Consider the following 25,545-nt stretch of genomic DNA (forward strand, 5'->3'; position numbering starts at 1 on the left):
GGATGCTGGGAAGCGTCCCTGCCAATGTATGGGGGGCAGAAACGGTGTAGCTGTTTTGAGATTGGAGAGAAAGAGTGCAATAAAGTTTTGCAGTCTTGGAGGGAGGGGAGGGAAGAGAAGGGGAGAAAGGGAAGACTGAAAACAGAGAAGGTAAGTGAAGAATAAATAAATACCTATTTACAAAGTTAGAACTGCTGAAATATATGCACGTTGTTCGGCAAGCTGCTGTCGCGACTCCGTTATCAGCCTCACGACATTCGTGACTGTCGCCGTACTGGGCACTGGCGAAAACTAAGAGAAAGGGAGGGTGTTACGAAAAAGTTGCATACTGAGTGCGTGTGTGCGCCTGTGTGTGTCAGTGTGAGTGATTTTGTGAGTCCGTGTAGCACTTGACAGTCAGTCCTGGTGCGGTTAAGAGGAACCTGAGATTTATTTATACCTGTATTGTTCTGAGTCGCAATTGTCAGTTCAGCTGCGCGACTGGAGAAGTGTTGATCAGTGTGTCCCACAGCGCTTCTGCACGTCGACCTGTGGACAGCTGTCAGTCAGGGTCTTGTTATCTGCTGCGAGTGTATAGCTTTGCATTGAGAGTTGACAGCGTGTTGACTGAGTGTGTCTGTACTGTGGTGTGTCAGTCGGTTTGTCAATATAGTTGTGTTTGTGTTAGCTGGTCCATGTGTCAGTGCATGGTGGTGGTGGTGGTGGTGGTGGGGGGTGGGGATTGCCTGTCTGTGTGTGTTTGTGTCACTGCAGTGAGTGTCTCAGTACAGTGTAGTGTGTGTTGGGGGTGGGGGTGGTTGTGTGTGTGTGTGTGTGTGTGTATCAGTTCAGTGGGGTATGTGGGAGTGTCAGGTGACAGTGGGGTCAGGGAGGGTCTGTAACTAGATCCTCTGTGTTGACTGTGAAGAGTTATGTTTTGTAGTGGTACAACCACCGTGTCTGTATTCGTGCTGGCTGCTGTAGTAGTGGTGTCCGTGGTGTTGGCAGTGCCCTTTCCTGAAGAGTACTCATGCCCATAGCCCAGCCTGCTTCACCGGCGGGTCACGTGACTCCTGTCTTCTGCTAATGGAAGCACTGGGTGAAAGGCTGCCAGGCGGGGCTGCATTGTATACACAGGGGGTTGGTGCCACTGTTGTGCCAGACATGGAGATTCAAGGTGTTTAATTCTCTCTCTGTAGGAATGGCAGATGAGGAGAACTGCTCCATGTACCAGGTGAGTGCCACTCTGTGTTGTGTTGTGTATCAGTGTGTTGTTCTGTGTTGTCTTGTGTCAGTGTGTTGTGTGTACCATTGTGTCACTCTGTGTTGTGTTGCAGGTGGGGCTGCTGGCCGGCAGTGACATTAGGGCCCGGGTGCAGCAGTTTGTGGAGGAGAGAATGCAGACCACCATGGTACATTCCTTTCACTAATCATTGGAGATGGAGATGGAGGGACAGACAGAGTGTGTGTGTGTGTGTGTGTGTGTGATGGTCAATGCATAACAGTCATTGTGTGTTTCCAGCTGACCGGTGTGCTGATCGGTGCGGCAGTGGCTATCTCCCTGATCGGGGTCGTGGTTCTGTTCCTCTACAGGAGATACACACAGTCCCGTGAGTTACACCCCCCAACTCTCTCTCTGCCTATCCCTTTCTCTCTGTCCCTATCCCTCTCTCTCTCTCTGTGCAGGTGTTTGTTCATTTCAGCACAAGTGTACTCCAGTCTGTAACAGTTATACACTTTCAGCACAGGTGAATACAGCTGTGTGGAGATCTGTACAATTCCATTATGCTCTGTCCAGGTGTGTGCACCTGCAGTGACAGTGTGTATGTGTGTCTCAGGGGAGTCTCAGGCAGCGGGGCCTCGCTATCGCTTCAGGAAGAGGGACAAGGTGATGTTCTATGGCCGCAAGATCATGAGGAAGGTGAGACTCGCACCTCACACTTTACCCCCCCTCCCCAGGGTCTCCATGCTTCTGTCTCCATGCAGTGTCCAGAGTGTCCACCAGTATGTCCTAACTGTACTGTGTACAGCAGGGGCCTCCAAACCTCTCTCTTCCCTCTCTCTCTTTCTCTCTCTCTCTCTGTCTCGCACTCTCTCCTTCTCCCCCCCTAGGTGCAGACCCTGTCCGCCCCCCCCAGTTCGGGCAGCAGTGTGTCCCGCCAGCGCTCACGGAAGAGGCCCAAAGTCTTGAACCTGGCCCGCAGGTGAGTCTGTGAATACTGTGATAGTTGGACACTGGCAGGACAGCGCACGGACTGGGACTGGGACTGGGACTAATTCTATCTCTCTCTGTGTGTTAGGATCCTGCGTATCCGCCGGGACCCCCCCACGCTGCAGCCCAAGGAGCCCCCCCCCTCTCTGCTGGAGGCAGACCTAACAGAGTTTGACGTGCAGAACTCACACCTGCCCTCGGAGGTGCTGTACATGCTGAAGAACGTCAGGTGAGTGACTGGCACAATGGCACACAGACGGACTGGCACACTGAGACGCGCACTGTCAGGCTTAGCGTGGGTGATGCTCTGCTTGCGTCGGCAGGGTGTTGGGCCACTTCGAGAAGCCACTGTTCCTGGAGCTGTGCCGCCACATGGTGTTCGTGGAGCTGCAGGAGGGGGAGGGGCTGTTCCGGCCCGGGGACACGGACGACAGCATCTTCGTGGTGCAGGACGGCCGGCTGGAGCTGTGTGTGCAGGAACCGGTGAGACTCCACTGTGTACAATGCACTGCTGTAATGCACTGTGCTGTAGAACTATAGAGCCATCACTGATCTGTAGAGGCACATAGACTGAACAAATACACACTCAATATACATGCAAACAAGACAATGTCTCCTACACTGTATAATGCTGTGTGTCTCTCACAGGATGGGACAGAGGCGGTGGTGAAGGACGTGCTGCCAGGAGATAGTGTCCACAGCCTGCTCAGCATCTTGGACATCATCACTGTGAGACTGCCTGTCTCTCTGTCTCTCTCTCAATTCCAGTAGTCTTTATTGGCATTACTGGCTCCAGTGTTGCCAGAGCTGAATGGTGTATAGACACAGCCCTAGGAATGGTGGTGGGGATATACTTTAGTTAGGAAGAACAATATAAAAACACCAGAATGCAACCAGCACAAATCCCTGGTTCTCCATATTGACAGTTGTGATTGTGTGTGTGTGTGTGTGTGTGCGTGCATGCAGTGTGTCTACATACCATCTCTTAGGCAGGCTAATGCATATTCAGCAGCTACTCTGGCCATCTGCTGCCTCTCTCTAACAGGACCTCATACCAGGAGTGCTTTCTCCCATGTTGCTCTGTTTTTGGAGCAGGATAGCAGGAAGTGTGTCTGGTCTGCCCCGGTCACACTGGCTGCACATGTGGCTGGATGGCCTCTGTGTGGCTGGACTCAGCCATCCAGGATTTTTTGTTTTACATTTTTTATAATTTCTAAATTAAATTCTTCAGTGGGGCTTTTGTCCCAGTTTGTGGTGTTGAGGTTTCCATGGCAACCTCACACTTCACTGCCATACAGCAGGATTGGCTGTATTATAGAGCTGAACATTTTAATCCAAATTCTTACTGGTATTTTAGTTTTCCCAAAGCTTGTCTTTATGGCATCACAAGCCCTGATTCCATGTCGTTTAATGTGTTTACAGCCAGGCTGAATCTCCCTGAGGCACTAAGATGAGCCACTTTGTCCCTGAGTTCTGTCTCTCTTCTGGAAAATCATGACTCTGGTCTTGCCCAGATTGACTACCAGGGCCCAGGTCTGACAGTACTGTTCTGTGGGCGACAACAGCACCAGGTCATCTGTGTAGAGCAGCAGAAACTTGATCTCTGCGTCATGTAGAGTGCCTGCAGACTGCACGGCTAGTTCATTGATGTAGGTGTTGAACAGTGTTGGACTCAGACTGCAGCCCTGTCTCACCCCACACCGCTGACTGGAGAATTGTGTCCTTGAGCTGCCAGTTTTCACTCCGCATTTGTTTGCAGAATACATTGATTTTATAATGTCATAAACTTTACCCCCTATATTGCTCTGTAGAAGTTTATAGGATAATCCTTTGTGCCAGAATGAATCAAATGCCTTTTTAAAGTCTAAAAAGCAGGCAAATATTTTTCGTTTATTGTTTTGGATATAGTTGGTGGTAAGGTAAGAAACCATTTTGGCTCTTACTCATTGTGCTCAGTAAGGAAAGTCAATATGTGGGCATTGCATGATCCTGCAGAACACATTCCCCAAGTTAATGCTTACACAGATGACTGTAATTATTACGATCAAATTTCTCAACATCTCTCTCTCTCTCTCTCTCTTCTCCTACATTTCTCCCTCTCTCTCTGCCTCTCCTTTCTCTCTCAGGGTTACCCCGCCCCCTATAAGACAGTGTCTGCTCGAGCTGCCGCCCGCTCCACTGTGCTCCGCCTCCCAGCCACTGCCTTCCAGTCTGTGTTTGAGAAATACCCCGAGACCCTCGTCCGTGTCATACAGGTACTCCCCCCTACCCCGGTGCCACCCGCCCACTAAGTAGCAATTTAATAATTAAGGAGCAATTAAGAAATTAATGAAGGGGTTAACATGAAATACACATGGAGTATGTCTTGTGTGCAGACTGTGGATTGATGACCTCTCTCTCTCTGTGTTTCTGTCTTTCTCCGTGTGTTTCTCTCTCTTTCTGTGTCTCTGCAGATTATCATGGTGCGTCTGCAGAGGGTGACGTTTCTGGCACTGCACAACTACCTGGGCCTGACGACCGAGCTCTTCAACCCGGTGAGAGAGAGACAGAGGGAGTGGGAGGACGGAGGGGGAGGGACAGGGAAACCCACTCTACCACACACACTGTCCCCACAATGTACACAAGGCACACTAAACGTCTGCACTGTACATGCCCTCAGAAACGCACTGTACACACACCACTTAATAACACATGTGCATGCTGACACACTCATTGAAATGCACACACTCACAATAACATCCCCTGTCTCTCTCTCTTTCTTTCACTCTCTCTCTGTGTGCAGGAGAGCCAGGCCATCCCTCTGGTGTCAGTGTCCAGTGTGATCGGGGGGGAGGGCAGCCCTGGCCGGACGCCCCGCCGTCCTCACCCCCACCCCCCCCCCGAGGAGGAGCTGCCCCCCCCCGACACAGGTGTGTGTGTGTGTGTGTGTGTGTGTGTGTGTGTGTGTGTGTGGTGTGTAAATGTTGTGTGTGTTACTGTTTTGTTGTGTGTTACAGAGGCAGTGAGGAGTGTGGTGTGTGATGGTGCCTCCTTCAGGAAGAGCCGTTCCCTGTCCATGCCAACAGAGAGCACGGGTACGTCTACACTACACAACACTACACTGCAAAATAAACAACACTACACAATACTGCACTGTACTACACTACAAAGTACTGTATTGTCACTGTGTGTGCTGTCCTGCAGGGGGTGCTGTGCCCAGCAGCTCTGACCTCAGCATGGCGTATGAGCGTGCCCGTGTCACCATCGAGGAAATGCCCCCCAGTCCTGTCACTCACAAGGTAACCAACTGGCTGACTGGCTGACACACAGACCTACTGACTGGCTGACACACCAACACTGACTCACTGACTAACTGACACACTGACTGGCTGACTCTGTCTCTCAGTCTATCTTGAAGAAGAGTGTGACCATGCAGCCCGCCCCCTCGGCTGTGATTCACTACACTGACAATGGGGGGCGCTCGGACCATGTGCCCCCCAGCAAGGTCAGTGCCATCTTCCAGGCAGCCAAAAGTGACCTGCTGAGGCTCATACAGCTCCAGGTGAGTCTGTCTGTGTGATTTTCTGTTTCTCAGGGACATCCTGCCCATTAAATTCAGTTTGTCTAACTTTGTGTCTAAATGTCTGTGTAACTTCCCATCTCTCCCACACCTCTATTTCCTTCTCTCTCTCTCTCTCTCTCTCTCTCTCTCTCCCTCTCTGTCAGGAGCCCAGTCTGCTGGAAGGCAGGGTGACACTTCATCAGGTGAAGGCTGGCACTGTGGTGGCACGGCAGGGAGACCAGGTGAGAGAGGAAGGAGATCTAATAATACGAGAGGGAGAGAGAGGGAAGGAGAGGAGGAGAGGAGGAAGGTGGAAGGAGAGAGAAACAGTGGAGGGGCCACTGCAGAAAGGAGGGGGGAGATGCAGGAAAATAGTGAGAGATGAGGCAGGAACCAAGAGCAGGACAGTGAGTGGGAGAGAGACCAGAAGAGCAAGAGTTGATTTCATGAAATATCTCCCTCTCTCTTAACTTACTCCTCTCTCCCTCTCTCCCACTCTTCCCCCCCTCCACAGGATGTCAGTGTGCAGTTTGTGATCTCTGGGCTGCTGCACGTGTACCAGCGCATGATTGACAGGGAGGAGGACACCTGCCTGTTCGTGACGCACCCAGGGGAGCTGGTAGGGCAGTTGGCCGTGCTGACCGGCGAGCCGCTGATCTTCACTGTGCGTGCACTACGCGACTGCAGCTTCCTGTCCATCAGCAAGACGCACTTCTATGAGTATGTACTAGTCCCACCAACGCACCCCCTCAAAGTACCGCTGGTGCCGAGGAGGAAGGGTCAGTGTCATAGGGGTCTGTTCTATAGGGTTCCGGAGTACTGGGTGCAGTTCTATTGGAGGCTGTTGGATACAGAGTATCGACCTTATTCACAGTCCCAGTGAAAACGAGGTTCGGAAAGCATCACTTCCGGAAGTGCGATAAACAAACGTGTAGCACTCTTGTGTTTCTAGCTCTGTGATGATTCCCATTATGATGTAGATAAAGTCCTGTCATGTCACAGTCCTAAGTAGACAAACAAAAGAGGAAAGTCTGGGTCATCAAAATTATCTAAGATATTGGACCACTTTTTTGTAGTATGTTCTTTAAAATTGGTATTGATTGGACTGCTTACATTCGGTCAGCTCTTAACTGATTCATAACAATTTAAAAATAAGATGAGTATTTACAAAATGATTTGTTAGTGTTTGTTACGTTTTCGGTTTTTATTTTCCTGCTATCAGATTCTTAACCAACATGGATTTTTCTATTAAAACGATATATATTACAATGCATAAATTAGTTACTTTTGCTATGCCCAGTACCAATATTGTTTAACAGATCAACGATGGCACACGAGTGTGTAGCAAACACTTCAAGGACGATGTATGCCTGTTAGTTACTGTATTATTTTGTGGTCCGTATAATGATTGGTGTGAACTACATACATGTTCTATATATGAAATAAAATGGCATTCAATTCCCATACAAAAATTACACATTTGCAATATATTTTAAATCTATGGAATAATGCAGTGAAACGGTTTCCTCATTGATCAAAAACCATAGCAATTTTAAGCTGCATTCACTGTCTTCCTCTTTCACTGCAACAATTAAAAACCTGGATATAATATGGATTCATATTTAATCTAGAGCTATATGGTAGCGTAATATAAGATGAGCTATGTTCTAGTTGTTTACGATAGTAGTGTTTCCTCTAGAAAATCACATCTGCCTTGCGCTTAGTTGACTGTTTTTCTTGTGTGTCTGTGTGTTTTCTCTTGGTAGTCCCTTTGCAAACAGCCTTTAACAGCCACCATTACCATCAATATCATGCATGTATCCCTCAATCCAATAACTGTACCCTTTCTCCTGCTTTGACCTTGGAATTATCCCTTCTGCATCTGCCCATTTATCTATTTGTAATTTCTGGTAAATACTCAAGATTTTTTTTTTTTACCAGATTGACATATTTGTCTTGGCAAACTCTCTGCCAGAATGTTTGTTTGCTTTCTGAGCCTCATTCTGAAACTAAGACGGCGCTGACATGACCCCCCCCCCCCCCAACCCTGTGTATTGTTTTTAAATGCGGTCTGAAACCGTCAACCCCCCACTCTCACATGTTGTTGCTATTGCCCCCACCTGCTCTTACACGTTTTTTTACCATCCAAACCATTTCCCCTCCCTGCTCTCCCCGCACGTTTTTACCGTCACCCCCCCCCCCAACCAATCCATTGGTAGGAGGCGGTCCTCTGCGAAAATCTAGGCGCAAAAGGGTCCCTGGGTGAAAAAAGTTTGGGAACCCCTGCCTTCGTGTGTGCACTGCTTCTTGCTGTAGTATGCAATGCAGTCTTACTATTTTTATAATAATTATTATTATTATAGTAAGGGGTAATATTCACCTGGCTCCCCCTCTCCCTCTCCCTTGTCACTGAGAGGTGGTCTCTGTGTCTTTGTCTGTCAGGATGATGCGGATAGAGCCCAGTGTGGTGCTCAGCGTGGCTCACACCGTTGTGCGCCGGATGTCCTCCTTTGTGCGGCAGATCGACTTCGCGCTGGACTGGATGGCTGTGGAAGCGGGGCGTGCTGTCTACAGGTATAGCACAGCAGCTCATGTAGTTCACAGCTTCCTCGCACCGGTACTCTCTTCTGTCGTCACCTTGTGCCGTCTGCAAGTAGCTGAACTCCAAGCTCAAACCTTACCCATTGTGTACTCATACCTTACTCAGCCTCTACTCACACCTTAACTTCTTCTCAATCCATACTCTCAGTACACTTAATTTGTATGCATGTTTTACTCACATCTTAAGTCATAGTACTGGTTTTCACTCTCTCTCCCTCAGGCAGGGCGACCGCTCTGACAGTACATACATCGTGCTGACTGGCCGGCTGCGCTCCGTCATTATGAAGGACGACGGGAAGAAGGAGCTGACTGCTGAGTATGGCCGGGGCGACCTCATCGGAGTGGTGAGGGTCAGGGGTCGGGGTTCAACATTTAGGGGTCTGTGTGTGTGTGTGGTATATATATATATATATGTATGGTTCATGGGGGTAGAGTGAAAATGTTAAAATTTGCCGTACACATTGCAAGAAGAACAGATCAGAGAGGCACAAAGGAAGCTATCGAATGGATCCCAAGAGATGAACAAAGACCCCAGAACTCTGTAGGCATGATGTGGAAAAGAGTAGCTGTAGATCAAACCAAGTGGAAACATCTTGGGGAGGCCCTCATCCAGCAGTGGATTGATACAGGCTGACGGTATTGATATTGATATATAGGTGTGTGTGTGTGTATATATATATATATGTATGTTATAGATAGATAAATCAGCTCGTGTATAAATATAGGTGTATGGGGGGGTGGCAGGTGTGCGTCAGTGCTCCAGCTGCCTGCGTCTCGGAGGATTACCCTGAGCGCTCACCCGGGGAGGCCAGCGATTGGCCGGGGTTCCGTGCATCTCTGTAGTGACGCCAGCAAGTTCTAAGAATACCCAGTGATGCTGACGCCATGGTTACCGGACTGCTTAGTGTCACCGTAGAGACAGTCTCCCGGGGGCAGGGCCCAGTGGAGGAGTGGTGTGTGGTGGAGCTGCCCTGGAAAGCCAACCTGGCACACTGCGACACCTCCCTATGCCAGCCTGCCACTGTGCTGTGTTGTGCTGGAACTGTGCCTTATTAGATTAATTTATTTGTATATAATTGCTCTACTTTCCCTTCTCTTCCTCTTCTCCTTCCACCTCTCCCTCGCTCCTCTCCTGTGTGTGTGCAGGTGGAGGCTCTGACCCACCAGCCCAGGGCCACCACAGTGCACGCGGTGCGGGACTCGGAGCTGGCCAAGCTGCCTGAGGGGGCACTGAGCTCCATCAAGAGACGCTACCCCCAGGTCAGACAGGGATAGACTGGGACCCTGCAGGATACACTGGGACATTGTAGGACAGAAAGGGATACACTGGAACACTGCAGGACACACTGATGGACAGCCATCATCCAGACTGACTATACATAATGCCCCCCCTTTCTCTTTCTCTCTCAGGTGGTGACCAGACTGATTCACCTGCTGGGACAGAAGATCCTGGGGACACTGCAGCAGGTCAATGGCTCCTTGCATGGTGAGGTGGGGAGGGAGGGAGGGAGGGAGGGAGGGGAGACTCACACTACTGCACACACTGCCCTTGCAGTGTACACACCACACACTAAACATTCACACTGTGCATGCCCTCATAAACGCACTGTACACACACTGTTTAATAACACATGTGCATGCTTTGAGAGGGAGGGGTGTCCACAGTGTCCCTGTGAGGGAGGGGGTGTCCACGGTGTCCCTGTGTCCTCGGCGTGTCAGTTTTCTCAGTATCTCCCTGTGTCCTCAGCACGGGGCCTGGCTCTGCACACTCCCAGCAGTAAGTGGGATGTGGGGAACCCCGCCTCTAACCTGTCCACTGTGTCCATCCTGCCGGTTAGTGAGGACGTCCCACTGACTGCCTTCGCCCTGGAGCTGCAGCACGCGCTTGGCGCCATCGGTCAGCCCCCGTGTCCGCCTGTCCACCTGTCCACCTGTCCATCACCCTGTGTGAGCGCCAGTCTCTCTGGCTCTCTGTGTGCTGCCCTGTTTGTCTCTGTGCTGCTCTGAGTGTGTGTGTTTCTGTCCGTCTGTCTGTATCTGGCTATTTGACTGTTATTGTGTTGTTCTGATTGTGGGTGTCAGTCTGTCTGTATTTGTCTGCTGCTGTCTATCTGTCTGTTTCTCCCTCTGTGTCTGTCTTTCTCGTCTGTTTCTGAGTTTGCTTTTCTCTCTCTCTCTCTAGATTTTCAGATTTCTTTCTCTGTATCTCACACAGTCCTCAGTTTCCCCTCTATGCATCTCCTCGTCCTTCTCCCTCTCTCATCCCCACCCTTTATCCCTCTCTCTTTCTATCAGGTCTCACGCTGCTTCTGACCAGTGACATCATCAAACAGCGCCTGGGCTCAGCTGCACTGGACAGGTGAGTCAGAGGGAGAGAGCGAGCGAGCGAGAGAGAGAGAGAGACTCACTTTCAAGCACCTTTATTCTAATGGCGTAAAGGAGAATCAGTCGCCTTCCTTGCAACTGTCTCACATCTGTCTGAGTTTGCAATCATGAAATTTTCAAATAGGACTTTTATATTTATAATCTACTCAATCTAAACCAAACTGATGAAACTAAAAGTGCTGATATTTTTTAAACAAAACATGTAAATTATTCTGTGGACATGAGGCAAAGATTTTGTGGTCAGAGGAGACAGTAATTGAACCAAATCTGTCACAAGCCCAATACCATGGTGGTGGCAGCAATATGTGTGTGACTATTTTGCAAATTTAAAATAAAAAAAGTCCTTCACCTTGTCTCTCTGTATCTGTGTCTCAGTGTCCATGAGTACCGCCTGTCCAGCTGGCTGGGACAGCAGGAGGACATCCACCGCATCGTGCTGTACCAGTCTGACAGCACGCTCACCCCCTGGACACAGCGCTGCATCCGCCAGGCAGACTGCATCCTCATCGTGGGGCTGGGGGAGCAGGAGCCCAGCGTCGGGGAGGTGAGGGAAGGGGAGGGAAGCAGTGGGCACAAGCACTGTGTAGACAAATACATTCTCATCGTGTGACTAGGGAGGCAGCCTTGTCCTGTAGAGCAACCGCACAGTGCAGCACCATGTGTCTGTTGTGTCCCAGCTGTGTTTATGTGTCTGTTGTGTGTTCCATCTGTGTCTGCTCTGTGTCCCAGCCATTTGAACCATGTGTCTGGTGTGTCACCGTGTGTTTCGGCTATGTCTCTGCAGCTGGAGCGGATGCTGGAGGGCAGTGCGGTCCGTGCCCAGAAGCAGCTGGTGCTGCTGCACCGGGAGGATGGACCTCCCCCCACCGGCACGGTGGACTGGCTCAACATGCGCAGCTGGTGCTCCCGCCACCTGCACCTGGCCTGCCCCCGCAGAGTGTTCTCCCGCCGCAGCCTGCCCAAGCTGGTACCCCCGCCCACACTGACTCGCACTGACACACACTCTCACCGACATACTGACACGCACACTCACTGACACACTGCCTCCCCACTAACTGCCCACTCTGTGCCTCTCAGAGGGAGATGTACCAGCGTGTGTTCCAGAAGACCCCTGACCGGCACTCCGATTTCTCCCGGCTGGCACGTGTCCTGACGGGCAATGCCATTGCCCTGGTGCTGGGGGGGGGTGGCGCCAGGTACTGCGCCAACAGCTCTGTTGCTGCTGAATACTGCTGATCCTCTGTTTTGTAGTAGTTGTGTGATGTTGTAGAGGCTGGTAGTTGTGTCAGTGGAGGTTTCCTCTGAAAATGCCCTTTTACAGTGTCTGTCTGTCAGTCTGAATCAGGATTCATGTGTGTGTGTGTGTGTGTGTGTGTCCGTCTGTCCTCCTCACTGTATGCGTGTCTTTGTTGATCTTTGTTGATCATGTGTGTGCATGTGTCAGGGGCTGCTCCCAGGTGGGCGTGGTGCGGGCGCTGTATGAGGCCGGCATCCCGGTGGACCTGGTAGGCGGCACCTCCATCGGCTCCCTGATGGGGGCGCTGTACGCAGAGGAGAGGAGCCACAGCCGCATGAGGGTCCGGGCCAGAGAGTGGGCACGGGTGAGAGAGGGAGGGAGGGAGGGAGGGAGAGAGAGAGTAGGAGGTGAGGGGAGAATGGGGGAGGGGGAAATTAGGAGAAGAGGAGAGGGAGAGAAGGGGTAGGGAAAAGGAGGGAGAGGGGGATGTATACAGCTGTCTCCCTCTCCCTCAAGTTAATTACTTTCCCCCCCTGTCAGGAGATGACCTCTGTGTTTAAGCGCGTGCTGGACCTCACCTACCCTGTCACCTCCATGTTCACTGGAGCCTCCTTCAACAACAGCATCAGCGCCGTCTTCAAGGGCCGCCAGATAGAGGTGAGACCACACAGTGTACTGCACACTGTGCTACACTGTATTACACACACTGCACACTATGCTACACACTCTGCACACACTGTATACTGTGCTACACACACTTCACACTGTACTACACATATTGCACACTGTCTTCACACACTGTACACAATACACCAGGGGTCTCCAACAGGTCGATCGTGAGCTACCAGTAGCTCACAGGCCGCCTATGAGTTACACACCAACCAATTTTGGACATACAAGCATGCATTTTGCCTTTGCACATTGGATCCAATGGTGCATCCGATTTTTACATGCGAGAAAAGAGAAAACAAACTAAAAAAAACGAGCGTGCATTCCATATCTCACCTTGCAAACTGAGTCCATAATTGCCATAAGACGGTGATGCGTCAATTTTGAATTCGATACGAGTTTACATGCGTTAAAAATTACAATTACATTTGATGATTGAAAAACGATAGGAAGACTTGGATTGATGGAAAAGCCTATTTTCTGCTTGTCTAACCACAATGCAGTATATAACAAAGCAAATGAATATAGACAGACAATATATGGCAAAGTTACCACAGAGGACTTGGGCATGAATGGTACCTACTGCTGTAGCTAGAATTCTCCTAGAAAGTGGATAAGCACAGATAAACCGCAAAAATGTGACTTACATTATGGACAAAGATTTGTACTTTCAAATAAACAGTTTAATGTTGAACCATGCATTCTGCTTTTGTGTCTTTATGGTGAGGTGTAGTTTGTTTGTTTGTTTGTTTGTTTTTACATCATTTTTAAAACAAACAAACAAACAAAACTACACCTCACCATACACCTCACTACACCTCACCATCATTTAAAAAATGATGTAAAAGCTCATTGTTTCTTCAGCAGCACCGATGCAAACTCAAAGCGACGGGTGTCAGAGCTTTCTGTAACAATGCTCCAGCTGTAGCACTTGATAGTTTAAAGAAATTTCTTAAATATAATAAAATATTTTATAAATAAAATGTGATTATTAATGATATTATTATTGTAGTTGAGGAGATAAAGAAACGGTGGCGTAGCTTGTGTAAGAAACGGCTGTGTTCGGTTTAAACACAACCAATGTACAATGTCCTTGATGGACTTTTTGGATCACCCCCGATTAGACATGATTGGCTAAAAATGCCCAACGTAATACAATATCTGCCAATTAATTTCCAGCAATTTTGCAAACCTCAATGTCAATATGCATTGTATGCAGTCTGAGGAGGAGGTGATTGCTAACACTAACAGAGCTAATGTTAGATGTGTCTTAAATGGGCCTTAAATCTGTGCATGCATTGTCAAGCCCCTGATAATGAAGAAAAAATAAGAAAATAAAACAGCTCGTGACATCTTTCATTTTTCCAAAGTTGCTCTCCTGTTAAAAAGGTTGGAGACACCTTTACTACACATACTGCATGCTGTACTACACACACTGCACACTACATATACTGCACGCTGTACTACACAGTGTGTATAGACACGGAGGAGTGTTGGATGAGCTGTGCACTGAGCAATACTTCACATGTTGGTGCTGTCCTCCTGTCTTTCCTCCTGTTCTTCTGTGTGTCTGCCTGTCTGTCCCCCTGTCTGTGCAGGACCTGTGGATCCCTTACTTCAACATCACCACAGACATCACCGCCTCTGCAATGAGAGTACACACTGACGGTGAGCGTCTGTCTGTCTGTCTGTCTGTCTGTCTGTCATGTTCTGTTCCAATGTAACAGAACTGTTACTCTCTCACCACCTCTCTCCCTCTCACTCCAGGCTCTCTGTGGAGGTACGTGCGTGCCAGCATGTCCTTGTCGGGGTACCTGCCCCCCCTCTGTGATCCGAAGGATGGGCACCTGTTGATGGATGGGGGCTACATCAACAACCTGCCCGGTCGGTCTTCCTCCGTTGCTCCCTCTCCCTGTGTCTCTGTATCTCCCTCACTGTCTCCGTATCTCTGTTCAATTCTAAAAAGCTTTATTGTCATGACTAAGTGGCATCAGTGTGGACACAGCATTGACGTGCTCCAGTGCTCATGACCAGGGCAATGGAGAATAATGCATCCACTGAATATACTTTCTCTCTGCCTCTCAGCGGATGTGGCTCGCTCTCTGGGCGCGAAGATTGTCATAGCGATTGACGTGGGCAGCCAGGACGAGACCCACCTGACCAACTACGGCGACTCGCTGTCTGGCTGGTGGCTGCTATGGAATCGCTGGAACCCCCTGGCCAAGAAAGTCAAGGTACCATGGGGTTGTGTGTGTGTGTGTGTGTGTTTTAAAGGTGTGTCAGCGTGTTAAAGGGTGTGTGTAAGTGTGTGGGTTACAGTGCTACAGGTGTGTACAGACGTGTACAAGTGTGTGTGTGTTGCAGGTGCTAAACATGGCGGAGATCCAGACTCGGCTGGCATACGTGTGCTGCGTGCGGCAGCTGGAGTCCGTGAAGAGCAGCGAGTACTGCGAGTATATCCGGCCGCCCATCGACCGCTACGGCACGCTGGACTTCGCCAAGTTCGATGAGATCGCGGTGAGTCCACACCACACCTGCTCACTGTGTGTGTGTGTGTGTGTGTGTGTGTGTGTTTCTCTCTTGTTTTCACTCTCCTTCTTCTTGTATCTTTTTACCCCCCCCTTTCTCCCCAGCTGTCTCTTGATCCCTGTGCCTCACACGTTCTCCCTCCTATAGAGTGATGCTAAGACAGGAAAACCTCTGATTGCATTTCCCTCTTTCTCCCCCTATCTCCTTCTCCATTCACCCCTCTCTCCCCCTCCATTCCCCCGTACAGCACGGTCAGGTTGTGTTTACTGTGTCCCTTTCTCTGTGCAGGAGGTGGGCTATCAGCACGGTCAGACCGTGTTCAACGTGTGGAGCCGCAGTGGCGTCATCGACCAGATGCTGAAGGACCGGCACCAGGAGGACACCCACAGACCCAAGGGCAGCCATGTGAGGGAGAGGGAGAGGGGGAGTGGATGTGTGTCGATCTGTGTATAGCTGTTGTCCTCTCAATTTAGTTAATTACTGCTCCCCCCCATGTCAGGGGATGGTTGGGGGGAGCACTATTCAGATAAAAATCTTTTTCTCCATCCCTCACTTCTCTCTCCACAGGTGATGGCTTGTCCAAACGCGTCCTTTACTGACCTGGCTGAGATTGTGTCCAGGATTGAGCCAGTCAAACCAGTACACGTGGATGGTGAGAAAGACCGAGAGACACGGGGGGACACACATGGAGAGAGGGAGACATAGACAGTGTGCTATTGTACAGTGTGTACAGTGCATCGCCCTGCAGTCTCTCAGGTTAACCCTTTCCTCCCCAGACGAGTCAGATTACCAGACAGACTATGAGGAGGAGGCCCTGGAGTCCGCCCTGTCAGACTTCGACCCGTCCAATCAGAACAGTGAGAACACTGAGGGGGAGGAGACTGGAGACACGGTCAGCCCCGCCCCTGAACACCACACTCCACCACACACACTGCACACTCCAGTCCTCTCTCCCATTCTCTCCCTCTCTGCACTGCACTCTCCCTTACCCTCCTCAGCTCCCTCTTGTTTCTTTCTCTCTCCCTCTGCATTGTTTTCCCTTTCCTTTTCCCTCTCCAGTGCCCTCTTCTGTTTCTTTCTGTCATATCCTCTCTTCTATTCTCTCTCTCTCTCTCTACTGCACTCTCTCCATCTCTGTTCCTCCCCTCCCATTTGGCCCTCTCCCTGCCTCACTCTCTCTTTCTCTCAGGATGAGGAGATGGAGCTGAGGTCCAGGCGGGTGTCCAGACAGCCCCCCCCGTCAGAGAGTGATCACTAACAGGGGGGGCAGGGAGGCAGCTGTGACCCCTCCATTTCCTGACCCCATCCCAACCCCTGCATCCCATCTCTGCAGCATATGGGAGGGAGCGCCCAGAAAGTTGTGAAGAGCCCATCTCAGGACAGGACAGAGTGCCAAACCCCCCACCCCCCACCCCCCACCCCCATCTCCGTCTTGCCCAGCAGCTCGGGATAATATATAGCGCCTTTCAGCACATAGTCTGGGACTGTGACACACACACTGACACACACACTATTGTTTACTGACATACTCTCTCACACACACCCCTGTGTTAAAGACATGCTGGCACACAAGTCAAGTCAACACAGACACTCTCCCTCTCTTCATCGCTCTCCCTCTCCCCCCCGTCTTCCTCGCTCTCTCTTCCGCTGTCTTCCTCCCTGTCCTTGGTGGGGGTGTGAGAGGCTGCCTGAACACTGACCCACTTACCTGGATAGATGCACTGTGTCCTGTTTCAATGGAGAGGAGGAGGGGGGGTAGCTATAGAGAAAGAGAGACAGAAAGAGAGAGGGAGAGGAGCTGTGAGTGGTGGGTGCAGAGGGTGACAGAAGGAGGAAAAGAAAAGGATGGGTTTTTTGTACAAAGGGAGAAAGAGATTGAGAGAAGGACAGATGGGGAGGAAGTTTGTGAGGTTGAATGCTGTATTTTAGTCCTGTGTGCACAGTGCACTCTCAGCCTTCCTCTACTCATCTTTCATTCCCTCTCTGTCTCTCTCCCCCCATCTCTCTCCCCCTCTCTGACCTGTTGTTTTCTATGTGATCCTCTCTCCTTCTGTTCCTTTCTTCTTGCTCCAAGCCTTTCATTCTGGCATCCAGCTGCTCTTAATTCCTCTCTCTCATTCTCCCTCTCTGTTTGTCAGGGTGTGTGTGCGTGTCTCTTTGTTTGTGTGCACACGTGTCTTTGGGTGCATGTGTGTCAGTGTGTGTACATGTTTGTATACATGTGTCTTTCTTTGTGTGCACTGTGTGCGCGCGTGTCTGTGTGTATCTGAGTCTGATGTTACACTGGGCTGTGTGCGTGAGTGCTAACAACAGCCTAGCCCAGCCTGGACAGTGACTCGCATGGGGAGGGGGCCTGATGAGCACAGGGAGAGAGGGAGTGAGGGATGAGGAGAGGAATGGGGGGGATTTAGTGACATTGGGGGATTAGCTGTGCCATTTACTGAGACTGAACACAGAGGGAGACACGCACACACTCAACACACACACACTATTACTGTTATGCTTGGCCTTTTGGGAGAGCCAGTCAGTGCAACACTAAACCAGGCCCCGCCTATGGGCCCTGCCCCCCCGAAGATGCAGATGAAGATGAAATCATGAATATATGCTCCTGTGGGAAAGACACAGACAGGTGGACACAGGCAAACAGCCACCAGACTGTGTAATCGATTATTTGGAATTGATGATTGGTGATTGATTGGGGATGGCCCAGCTCCTCTTAATCAGGGTCAGCACAGGGTGAGCTGTGTGTGTTTGTGCAATGGTGCGATTCAGTCACCTCTGTGCCTCAGTACAGCTCTGTGGACTCAATGCACTGCCCTGGATGGCTGGACTACTTCTACCATTACTACAGTCACCTGTTATTACTGTTGTTATGTGCAGTGTTATTACTAATGATTAATAGCCCTGCAGACTGAGGCTGGTGCAGGCAGGGCAGCACTGCTCCAGCCTGGGGTTCAGCTGCAACTCCTTCACCACAAACTTGCGAGAGTTACTCAGAGAGCACAGGGAGAGAGCAAGACTGACAGTGCCACAGCAATGGACTGGAGTGGACTGAGATCTCCGGTCACTTAATTGAAACCTTAATTGGACTTTTTAAATTGCTTGTCTGAGAATTCCAGTGCCTTATATCACTCAGATCAGCCGGACTTTTAGCACTGGTTTAAGGAGGCAAGAGCTGAGTTGGATCACAGACCAGCAGCACAGACTGGGCCCAGGAGCAGCGCTGAGAGTCGCTGCATGGCAGTATTGTCCTGTTGAGTGCGTCTTTTTGAAAGTGCCTTTGCTACAGTTCTGACTCAATACACCTTGTATTCTCCATTCGGTGACAGTGTTCCTGTCCAGTCACCCCCTTCCCACCCCCACCATCCCAGTCCTGGAGAGTCACAGCAGGGTCCCCAGTACTGGTCCTGGAGAGACACAGTCCTATTGTTTTTCTCTCTGTGCTGTTGTGAAAGACTGGCATGTTTTTTCTGATGCTGGGGGAAGGTTGGGCGAGAGGCGGTCACTGCACAGCTGTCAGTCTGCTTAATGTTAAACCTCAGAGTGCAGAACACAGGATTGATGACCAGTGCTCTGCATTGCTTGGGTTTGTGCGCATACTCGAACACATGCACAAACGCATGCAGTCAGTCATGGAGAGAGAGAGAGCCAGTGTGGAGGGTCCAGTCTGTTACCACCTCTGTTTAAGTTTTTATGTTGTTATTTTTTGTATTATTTTATATGTGGTCTAACACAGGTGTGTAACTTGTCTGTCCAGCTAATAAGCTTAATGGAATGTGTAACAGTGCTGGGAGAGGAGAGCACAGAGCCCTGACTGCCCTTGCTGTCTGTCTGTTGATCTATGTCTGCCTGCCTGGTTGCCTCAATGTCTGTCTGTCTGTCTGCCTGCCTGTCTGCACGCCCCAGCACCCTGGTTGTCCTTGCTGTATGTCTACCACCATTTTTCTCCTGTGGTTATCAATCTCTAAACGGTTTTTAATCCACTTTATTTTGTCTCATTGCCAAAATATGGGCTTCTGGGCTGTGAATCGGGGATCAGTTAGCGTCTGCAAACCAAAGGACAGAGAGGGGGAGGGGAGAGGGAGAAGGAAAAATTAGACGGCAGTGGAGTTCTATTCGTCTGCCTGTGCTCTGTGCTTGTTATGACGTACTATGTTGGCATCGCGATGTGCTCTGCGCTCACTGTACCATACTCTGTTGGGCACTGCTGTGCATGCCAGTCTCCCGCCTGTCTGTTCCCTCTGGTTAGCAGTGGTCAGTCAGGGCCAACAGAATTAAAAGCTGGATTGCGTGTGTGATGGGTGCAGGCCCGGGCCGCTGTGCTGCTGCACGGGTGTATTGGCCACAAGGTCTACCAGCAGAGCGAGGCTCAGAGACAGCTGTGCAGGAAGGCAGCCGGATAGCTGTGTGTGTCCTCCTCTGCCAGCACTGAATGCCACTAACTGGCCAGACCTCAATATAACGGAAAATTAATTTACATTACAATGACAATAAAAACGTGTTACTAATATTATTGCTGCTGCTGGTATTGTGTTGTTTCTATTGTGGGCAGTGACCATTGGCTTGGCTTTGACCCAATGACGTACTGCAGTTCTGTAAGACGGGAGCATTGGAGCACCCCATGTGCCTCTACTGGCAGCACTGCCCCTATTGTGTTTTCATCACAGCTCTCCCAATGCAGTAACAACCCATTCAAGTCCTGTACTGACCCACTCCAATACAGCCCCCCCCCCCCCACACTACCTGGCACACTGCAGGGAGCCCAGGCAACAATTCCTCAGTGCCAGACTGGTACACTGTACACACCAGGTGCCCATGTACAACTGGCACAGGCCAGAGACGTACAGGAATGTTTGGACTTTGAAGTTTAAAGCAGAATGTAACTGTGTGTGTGTCTGTCTAAACACACTGAGTTGGGTCTGTGACATTGGCTGAGAGAATCAACACTGTCAAACTGGAGAAAGGAGGGAGAGAGGGAGGAAGTGCTGGAGTCTGGGGCAGTCAGGGACTTTACCTGCTCCTGGTCACCTGTGTGCTAATTAGACGCGCACACCTGGGATGCGTTCATCAGGCCGACCTGCGCTGGCAGTGATGGGCGTGCGACCAGCGGACCCGGTGCAGCCGCGGTGGTGAGACGGCTGTCCGGTGAAGAGCGCGGTACCGTCGCTGCTGTAACGACGTCGTGTGTGGGGGCGTGCGCTCCCCCTGCTCCTCAGTACAAGCTGACACATTTTAAAGCTACATCATCCATTTTAAATCTGTAATGGTTTCCAATAATGTAGCAATATTACGTTGTACTGTACTCACGCGATTATCCGAGTATACATTTTTGTTTATTTTGAGGACGTGTGTTTGCGTGGGCGTGGATGTGCAATGTATTGTTTGTGTCCATACAGAAGCAATAGGTATTTATTCCAGAAAATATTTAGATAATAAATAGTTAATTATCACTATTATTACAATAAGTGTAGTGTGGGACCTATAGTATAGGTAGTTGTTTCAAGTATGTGTTACTGCCTATTCTGTTGCCCTAGAGACCTGACACTAAAACACTGTACTGTGATGCACTGTGCTGTAATACACTATAGCCTATTGTACTGCATACTGTTAGAGTACTGTACTGTATTTGGCTGTACAGAAAAGGCAGCCTAGCGTGTATGATTTAGAATCACTGTACGAAGTGTGGTCTGTCTGCCTGGGCCAACAGCTGTGAGGGAGATTATTGATTGATTATTATTAACAATAGTAATAATAATGAATATAGTGAGAACAGTGCTACAGGAGAACGGTGTGTGTGTTGTCAATCATATACAGTGAGAATACTGGATCATTATGCGACACAGGCAGCGAGTCAGTACATATCCGTCACTGAGTGAGTCAGTCAGTCACAGAAGTGTCCTAGAGGACTGGGGCGTGTGCTATGGGGACACCAGTGTGCCAGTCTCCTCTTTGGCCCATATAGCATACCACTCCACCTGCTGTGTGTGTAGTCGTCGGTGTCTGTGTTCGTCAGTCAGTATGTGTGTGTGCGCCTGCTTTGTGAATAGACACTATCACAGGACCACCTCACTGCAACACAGTGCCCGTAGTGGGTGAGCACATGGCTGAGGACCCGTTACTGTCGCAGTGTGATCCGCTGGCTACAAAACGCCAGCGCTACAGCGGGAAACGGGGTGCAGTATAAATACATTATTTTAAATGTCGGGTAAATCGATCTGTAGTGTATAAGTATAGTAGGGGCTGTTCCACAGGTGTGGCGCAGACAGTGAGAACACCGGTGTGACGTCACAGGGCGGGAGCCACGCGGAGCGTCGTCACAGCGCAGATAATGGCTTTGTGATGCGCCGCTGCGATGAGCGCTATGAGCCGTGCGGACACCCTTCACAGCAGGGCGCCGGGTGGAAGATGAATATAAAATATGAATGCATAGATAGGCGGGAGCCGTTACCAGCTGCACGTGCACTCGGGTTACTGGGTTTAGATCCAGTTTTCTATTTTTTCCAGAAGCCTCACCGCCTGAGAAACGATTGAGAATTTTACTCACTGTTACACCCTCTCACACGTGTGATAATAGTTCATAGTCCCTGCCCTTCCCCCTGGAAAAACGCCACGCTGCACCGCTGCACAGGTGTTGCAGTCGCTAATTGAAAGGTGTCCAAAATAGCTGCAGACAGGAGCCGCCAAACCCCGCACTCCAGATCACGTGTAGAACATGAGTGTGACTTAGGACATAAACAGACACTGATACAGAGGAAGGATTAATTCATTCATTTTTTTATTATATGTATAATACATTTATATAATTATAATAATAATCATTATTACTATTCGGTCTAACAGACTGGTTGTACTGTAGTACAGATACCATGATGCCACACTATTGAACTCTAGCTACACTGAGAGACCCTGTATGGTCAGGATTTTATAGGACTGATGAAAGTTTAGGGGTAACCCCTCTGAGACACAACAGCTCTCATCTAATTTTATTAATGATTATATTTATTTACCCACTTATTTTCTTACTTATTTACTTATTTTTAAGCCACACCCAGGCTGGACCAAGAATCTGACCCCTGATCCCTCACCTCTTCCCTGCAAGGTGAGACAGTGGTTGACATGAGAGCTCAGCTCTCTTCGTTACAACATCGATCCTAAAATTAGCGTGAGGAGAGAGCGCGAGCAGCAGGTAGGAGCTTCTAAATCCATAGCCTGTCTATTTTTATCAGCTGGTGTTGCTGACAGAGCGAGAGAGGGAGTGGGGCAGAGAGGGGGGTTTAGGGCTGTGTTATTGTGCGTCACTGACTTCACTGCTGCTTCTATAAACAGCTCTGAGACACGACTGCACATCCCACTGAGTGGAGGGAGCTGCACATGTGGAGACACATTACCGGGAGAAACACACCGACACACACACTCACACACTACAAACTGAGGAATCTCTGACCATTTCTCCATTACTGTCACTACTTATCCCATCTCTCCCTCTCATCTTTATCTCTGTCTCTCTCTCCCTCTCCCTCTCTCTCTTATCGGACGGTTGGCACTGTGGCCATGCTTGCAGACTCTGAGGGCCCAGCGTTGGTAGGTTAGAGCATGCTGCCTCTTTTTTGGCCTGGGCAGGAGGAAGAGAGAGAGAGAGAGAACACTGTTTATCATCACTAACCCCCCCCCCCACCCCCGCTTATCCTCTACCACTTTTCCCTCTCAGTCTCTGCAGAATGATTGTAGGCCCCAGGCTTCTGGGAAAGCAGGATCAGACAGTCAATGTAATTGCCAAATATGTGTCTGCCTACCACAATCTGAGGGATAGTGTGTGAACAATGTGTGGACAGCCTGGGGACAGTTTGTCCAAGCCACACAGACCCTGCAAAGACAAATTAAAGTATATACAATACATTTTAATGGTATTGTTATTTATTTGTATTGATTTTAATATATTGTTATTTATGTATTGGGTGTTTATGTATTTCATTAATATTTACTTTATCTTTAAGCTGGAGCCAATCCCCACAGGCATAGGGCACAAGGCAGGAATACACCCATGGGACACCAGGCCATCACATAGGGTAATTTAGAGTGACCAATTAACCTGACCCACATATCTGTGGACAGTGGCAGGAAACCAGAGTGCCTGGAGAAAACCCACACAGACATGGGGAGAACATGCAAATTCCACACAGACAGGCCCCTGGAGCCAGGACTTGAACCTGCAAACCCAGAGCTGCCAGGCAGTAGCACTAACCACCACACTAGCAATGTATTTTTTTTATTTTAAATGTTTTATTATCACATGTATGATCTATGTATTATATGTATTATAGCAGCTTTGAATTGAACTGATCGGAGACTGGCAGCTAGCGTGTCGTTTCAGTGCAAAGAGAGATGGAGGCCACATGTGTAGTGAGGGAGGGCAGGGGGCCGGTACCGTGTTAATCAGTAAACACTGATTGCTCTCATTGATTAGTGTTGTTTAACTGCTCTGGCCACACTGCCATGCCAACAGTGCCAGTGAGAATTATAGAGTGAGGGAGAGAGAGGGAGACAGGTAATGTCTATCTCTCATTGTCTGTGTGGTTTCCTCTTGTTTGTTTGTATCTTGTTTAGTCTCTCTCTCTCTCTCTCTCTCTCTCTCTCTCTCTCTCTCTCTCTCAGAGGGCAGACTGGTTCTGTTGTTTCTGTAGAGGGGGTGCAGGACAGTGGGGGTTCTCTGGCTCTGTCAGGTGGGGGGAGGACTGATTACAGGGTGTCCTGCTGTCTCATGGACAGCGGCTACAGAGTCTGTAATCTGCACGTCTGTGTTGCAATTCTGCAGACAGGGGAAGAAAAGGAGGGAAGCAGAGAGGGAGGGTGAGTCATACAGAGACGCGCAGAGGGAGAGCATAGGGGAGAGGGTGCAGTGCCTTTGGCATGTGCTGGCTGGTGCATTTTGGTGGCACAAAAGCAAAATAAACAGTCTTAACAGATAGAGAGGACAGGCCTGGACAGCAGCACTGTGACACAGCGTAGTCAGCGTAGAGAGAGTTCACTTCAATTCAGTTTCAGGTCAGGCAACCCCAAGGTATATTTATTTGAATTTATTTTGGCCTGGACCCACTTGACTCCAGTAACAATGGCCTGGCCAATGGCCACGAGGTCAGAGGAACCCCCCCACTAGGTGGAATGAGATGAGGAGCTGCTGCAGGGATGGGGTTTGGGGTGGAGGAGGGAACCAATTATTTTATTACACAATTTTAAAAATCCAGTCTAAGCAGATTATTACTTTGATTAAAGTTCATTTATGTAATTGAGAGCTTGGTTGGTTACAAAAAACAGCAGGGTAGGGTTGGGAGCCCCTGTAGTACATGATGTTAATTTTGTATTGAATGTTAGATGCAACTTGTCCAATGGTTGTCTCAGGCTCTGTCTCCGAAGACCAAACACGATGTCCATGTTCATGTTCATGATGTCCATGTTCTGGTAGAATTATGTGCGTGTTAAGTGCGTTTCATTAATTTAGGTTTAATTCACCTTCTCTTGTTTGTTATCAAACTGAGGAAGATGGCTTCTATGGCTTCGGTTACTGGTGTGTAGTTTGGGCCGGGGTTTGTTGACCTGGGTTATGTACTTTGAATGCCTGTGTTCTGCAAACACGGCTGCTTTGGAGAGCACAGGCCTGCACTGTGAAACAGAGCTTCAGTGCTGTCTCGTCAGACACTTGGTTTACCGCAAGCTTCCATTTCTCATATAGGAATGTCCATAAATATATTTTACACATTGGCCAAAATAAGGTTGTATGACTTATAATGAACATTAATTGATGTTTCTTTATGATGTTACTGCCCCGGTCCTGGAGAGCTACAGTACAGTACACACACACACACACACACACACACAAATTCATTTCTTTTTCTTTCCACCCTTTTCTTCCTGTTCTTCTTTCTTGTTTCCGTTAATTAAACAGGTTGGTGCTGCAGCTGTGCATAATGTCACACCTCCACCCTCCCTTGCTCCCTTTCACTCTGTCAGTAATTCTTCCTTTCTGTCATCTTTTCCCCTGCTCCTGTGTGGCTGTGCTCTGGTTTCTGTATTAAATTATCCCACTCCATTCTCCACTATATAATGAGGCTCATCTGTTGTTTCCCTCTCTCTCTCTCTGCCCACCTCGTGTGTGTGTATGAATGCATGTGTGAGAATGAGTGAGTGTCAGTGTATATGAGGTAGTGTGTGAGTGTATATGAGTGCATGTGTATATATGTATGAGTGCATGTGTGTGACTGAGTGTATATGAGTGTAGGCATGTGTAAGTAGCATGTTACTATGCAGTGTGCATGTAGGTCTGTACACACACACACCAAATAGGTATGTATATTGGTTTGCATGCATTATATATATATATATAGATAGATAGATAGA

General features: G+C 49.3%; 1 protein-coding gene across 1 annotated transcript; it reads left to right on the forward strand.

Annotated features, from left to right (window-relative positions):
- The first annotated feature begins 30 nt into the window (after nt 1–30).
- On the forward strand, nt 31–19,666 carry pnpla7b (patatin-like phospholipase domain containing 7b). Its single transcript, XM_066713283.1, has 36 exons — nt 31–150; nt 1,179–1,213; nt 1,317–1,391; nt 1,502–1,589; nt 1,818–1,900; nt 2,092–2,183; nt 2,280–2,420; nt 2,515–2,674; nt 2,840–2,920; nt 4,318–4,446; nt 4,645–4,725; nt 4,974–5,100; nt 5,188–5,265; nt 5,375–5,469; nt 5,577–5,732; nt 5,897–5,974; nt 6,247–6,452; nt 8,175–8,306; nt 8,554–8,677; nt 9,480–9,593; nt 9,744–9,819; nt 10,081–10,230; nt 10,629–10,692; nt 11,094–11,262; nt 11,503–11,685; nt 11,796–11,914; nt 12,163–12,319; nt 12,496–12,612; nt 14,223–14,292; nt 14,392–14,508; nt 14,710–14,858; nt 14,989–15,141; nt 15,442–15,558; nt 15,721–15,805; nt 15,930–16,045; nt 16,343–19,666. Exons 2-36 carry the CDS (start codon nt 1,181–1,183, stop codon nt 16,409–16,411), a joined length of 3,984 nt encoding a protein of 1,327 aa, XP_066569380.1. The 5' UTR covers nt 31–150; nt 1,179–1,180; the 3' UTR covers nt 16,412–19,666.
- The last annotated feature ends 5,879 nt before the right edge of the window (nt 19,667–25,545 follow it).

This window comes from Amia ocellicauda, chromosome 9, assembly GCF_036373705.1.
Source record: "Amia ocellicauda isolate fAmiCal2 chromosome 9, fAmiCal2.hap1, whole genome shotgun sequence".
In the NCBI taxonomy this organism is placed as follows: domain Eukaryota; kingdom Metazoa; phylum Chordata; class Actinopteri; order Amiiformes; family Amiidae; genus Amia; species Amia ocellicauda.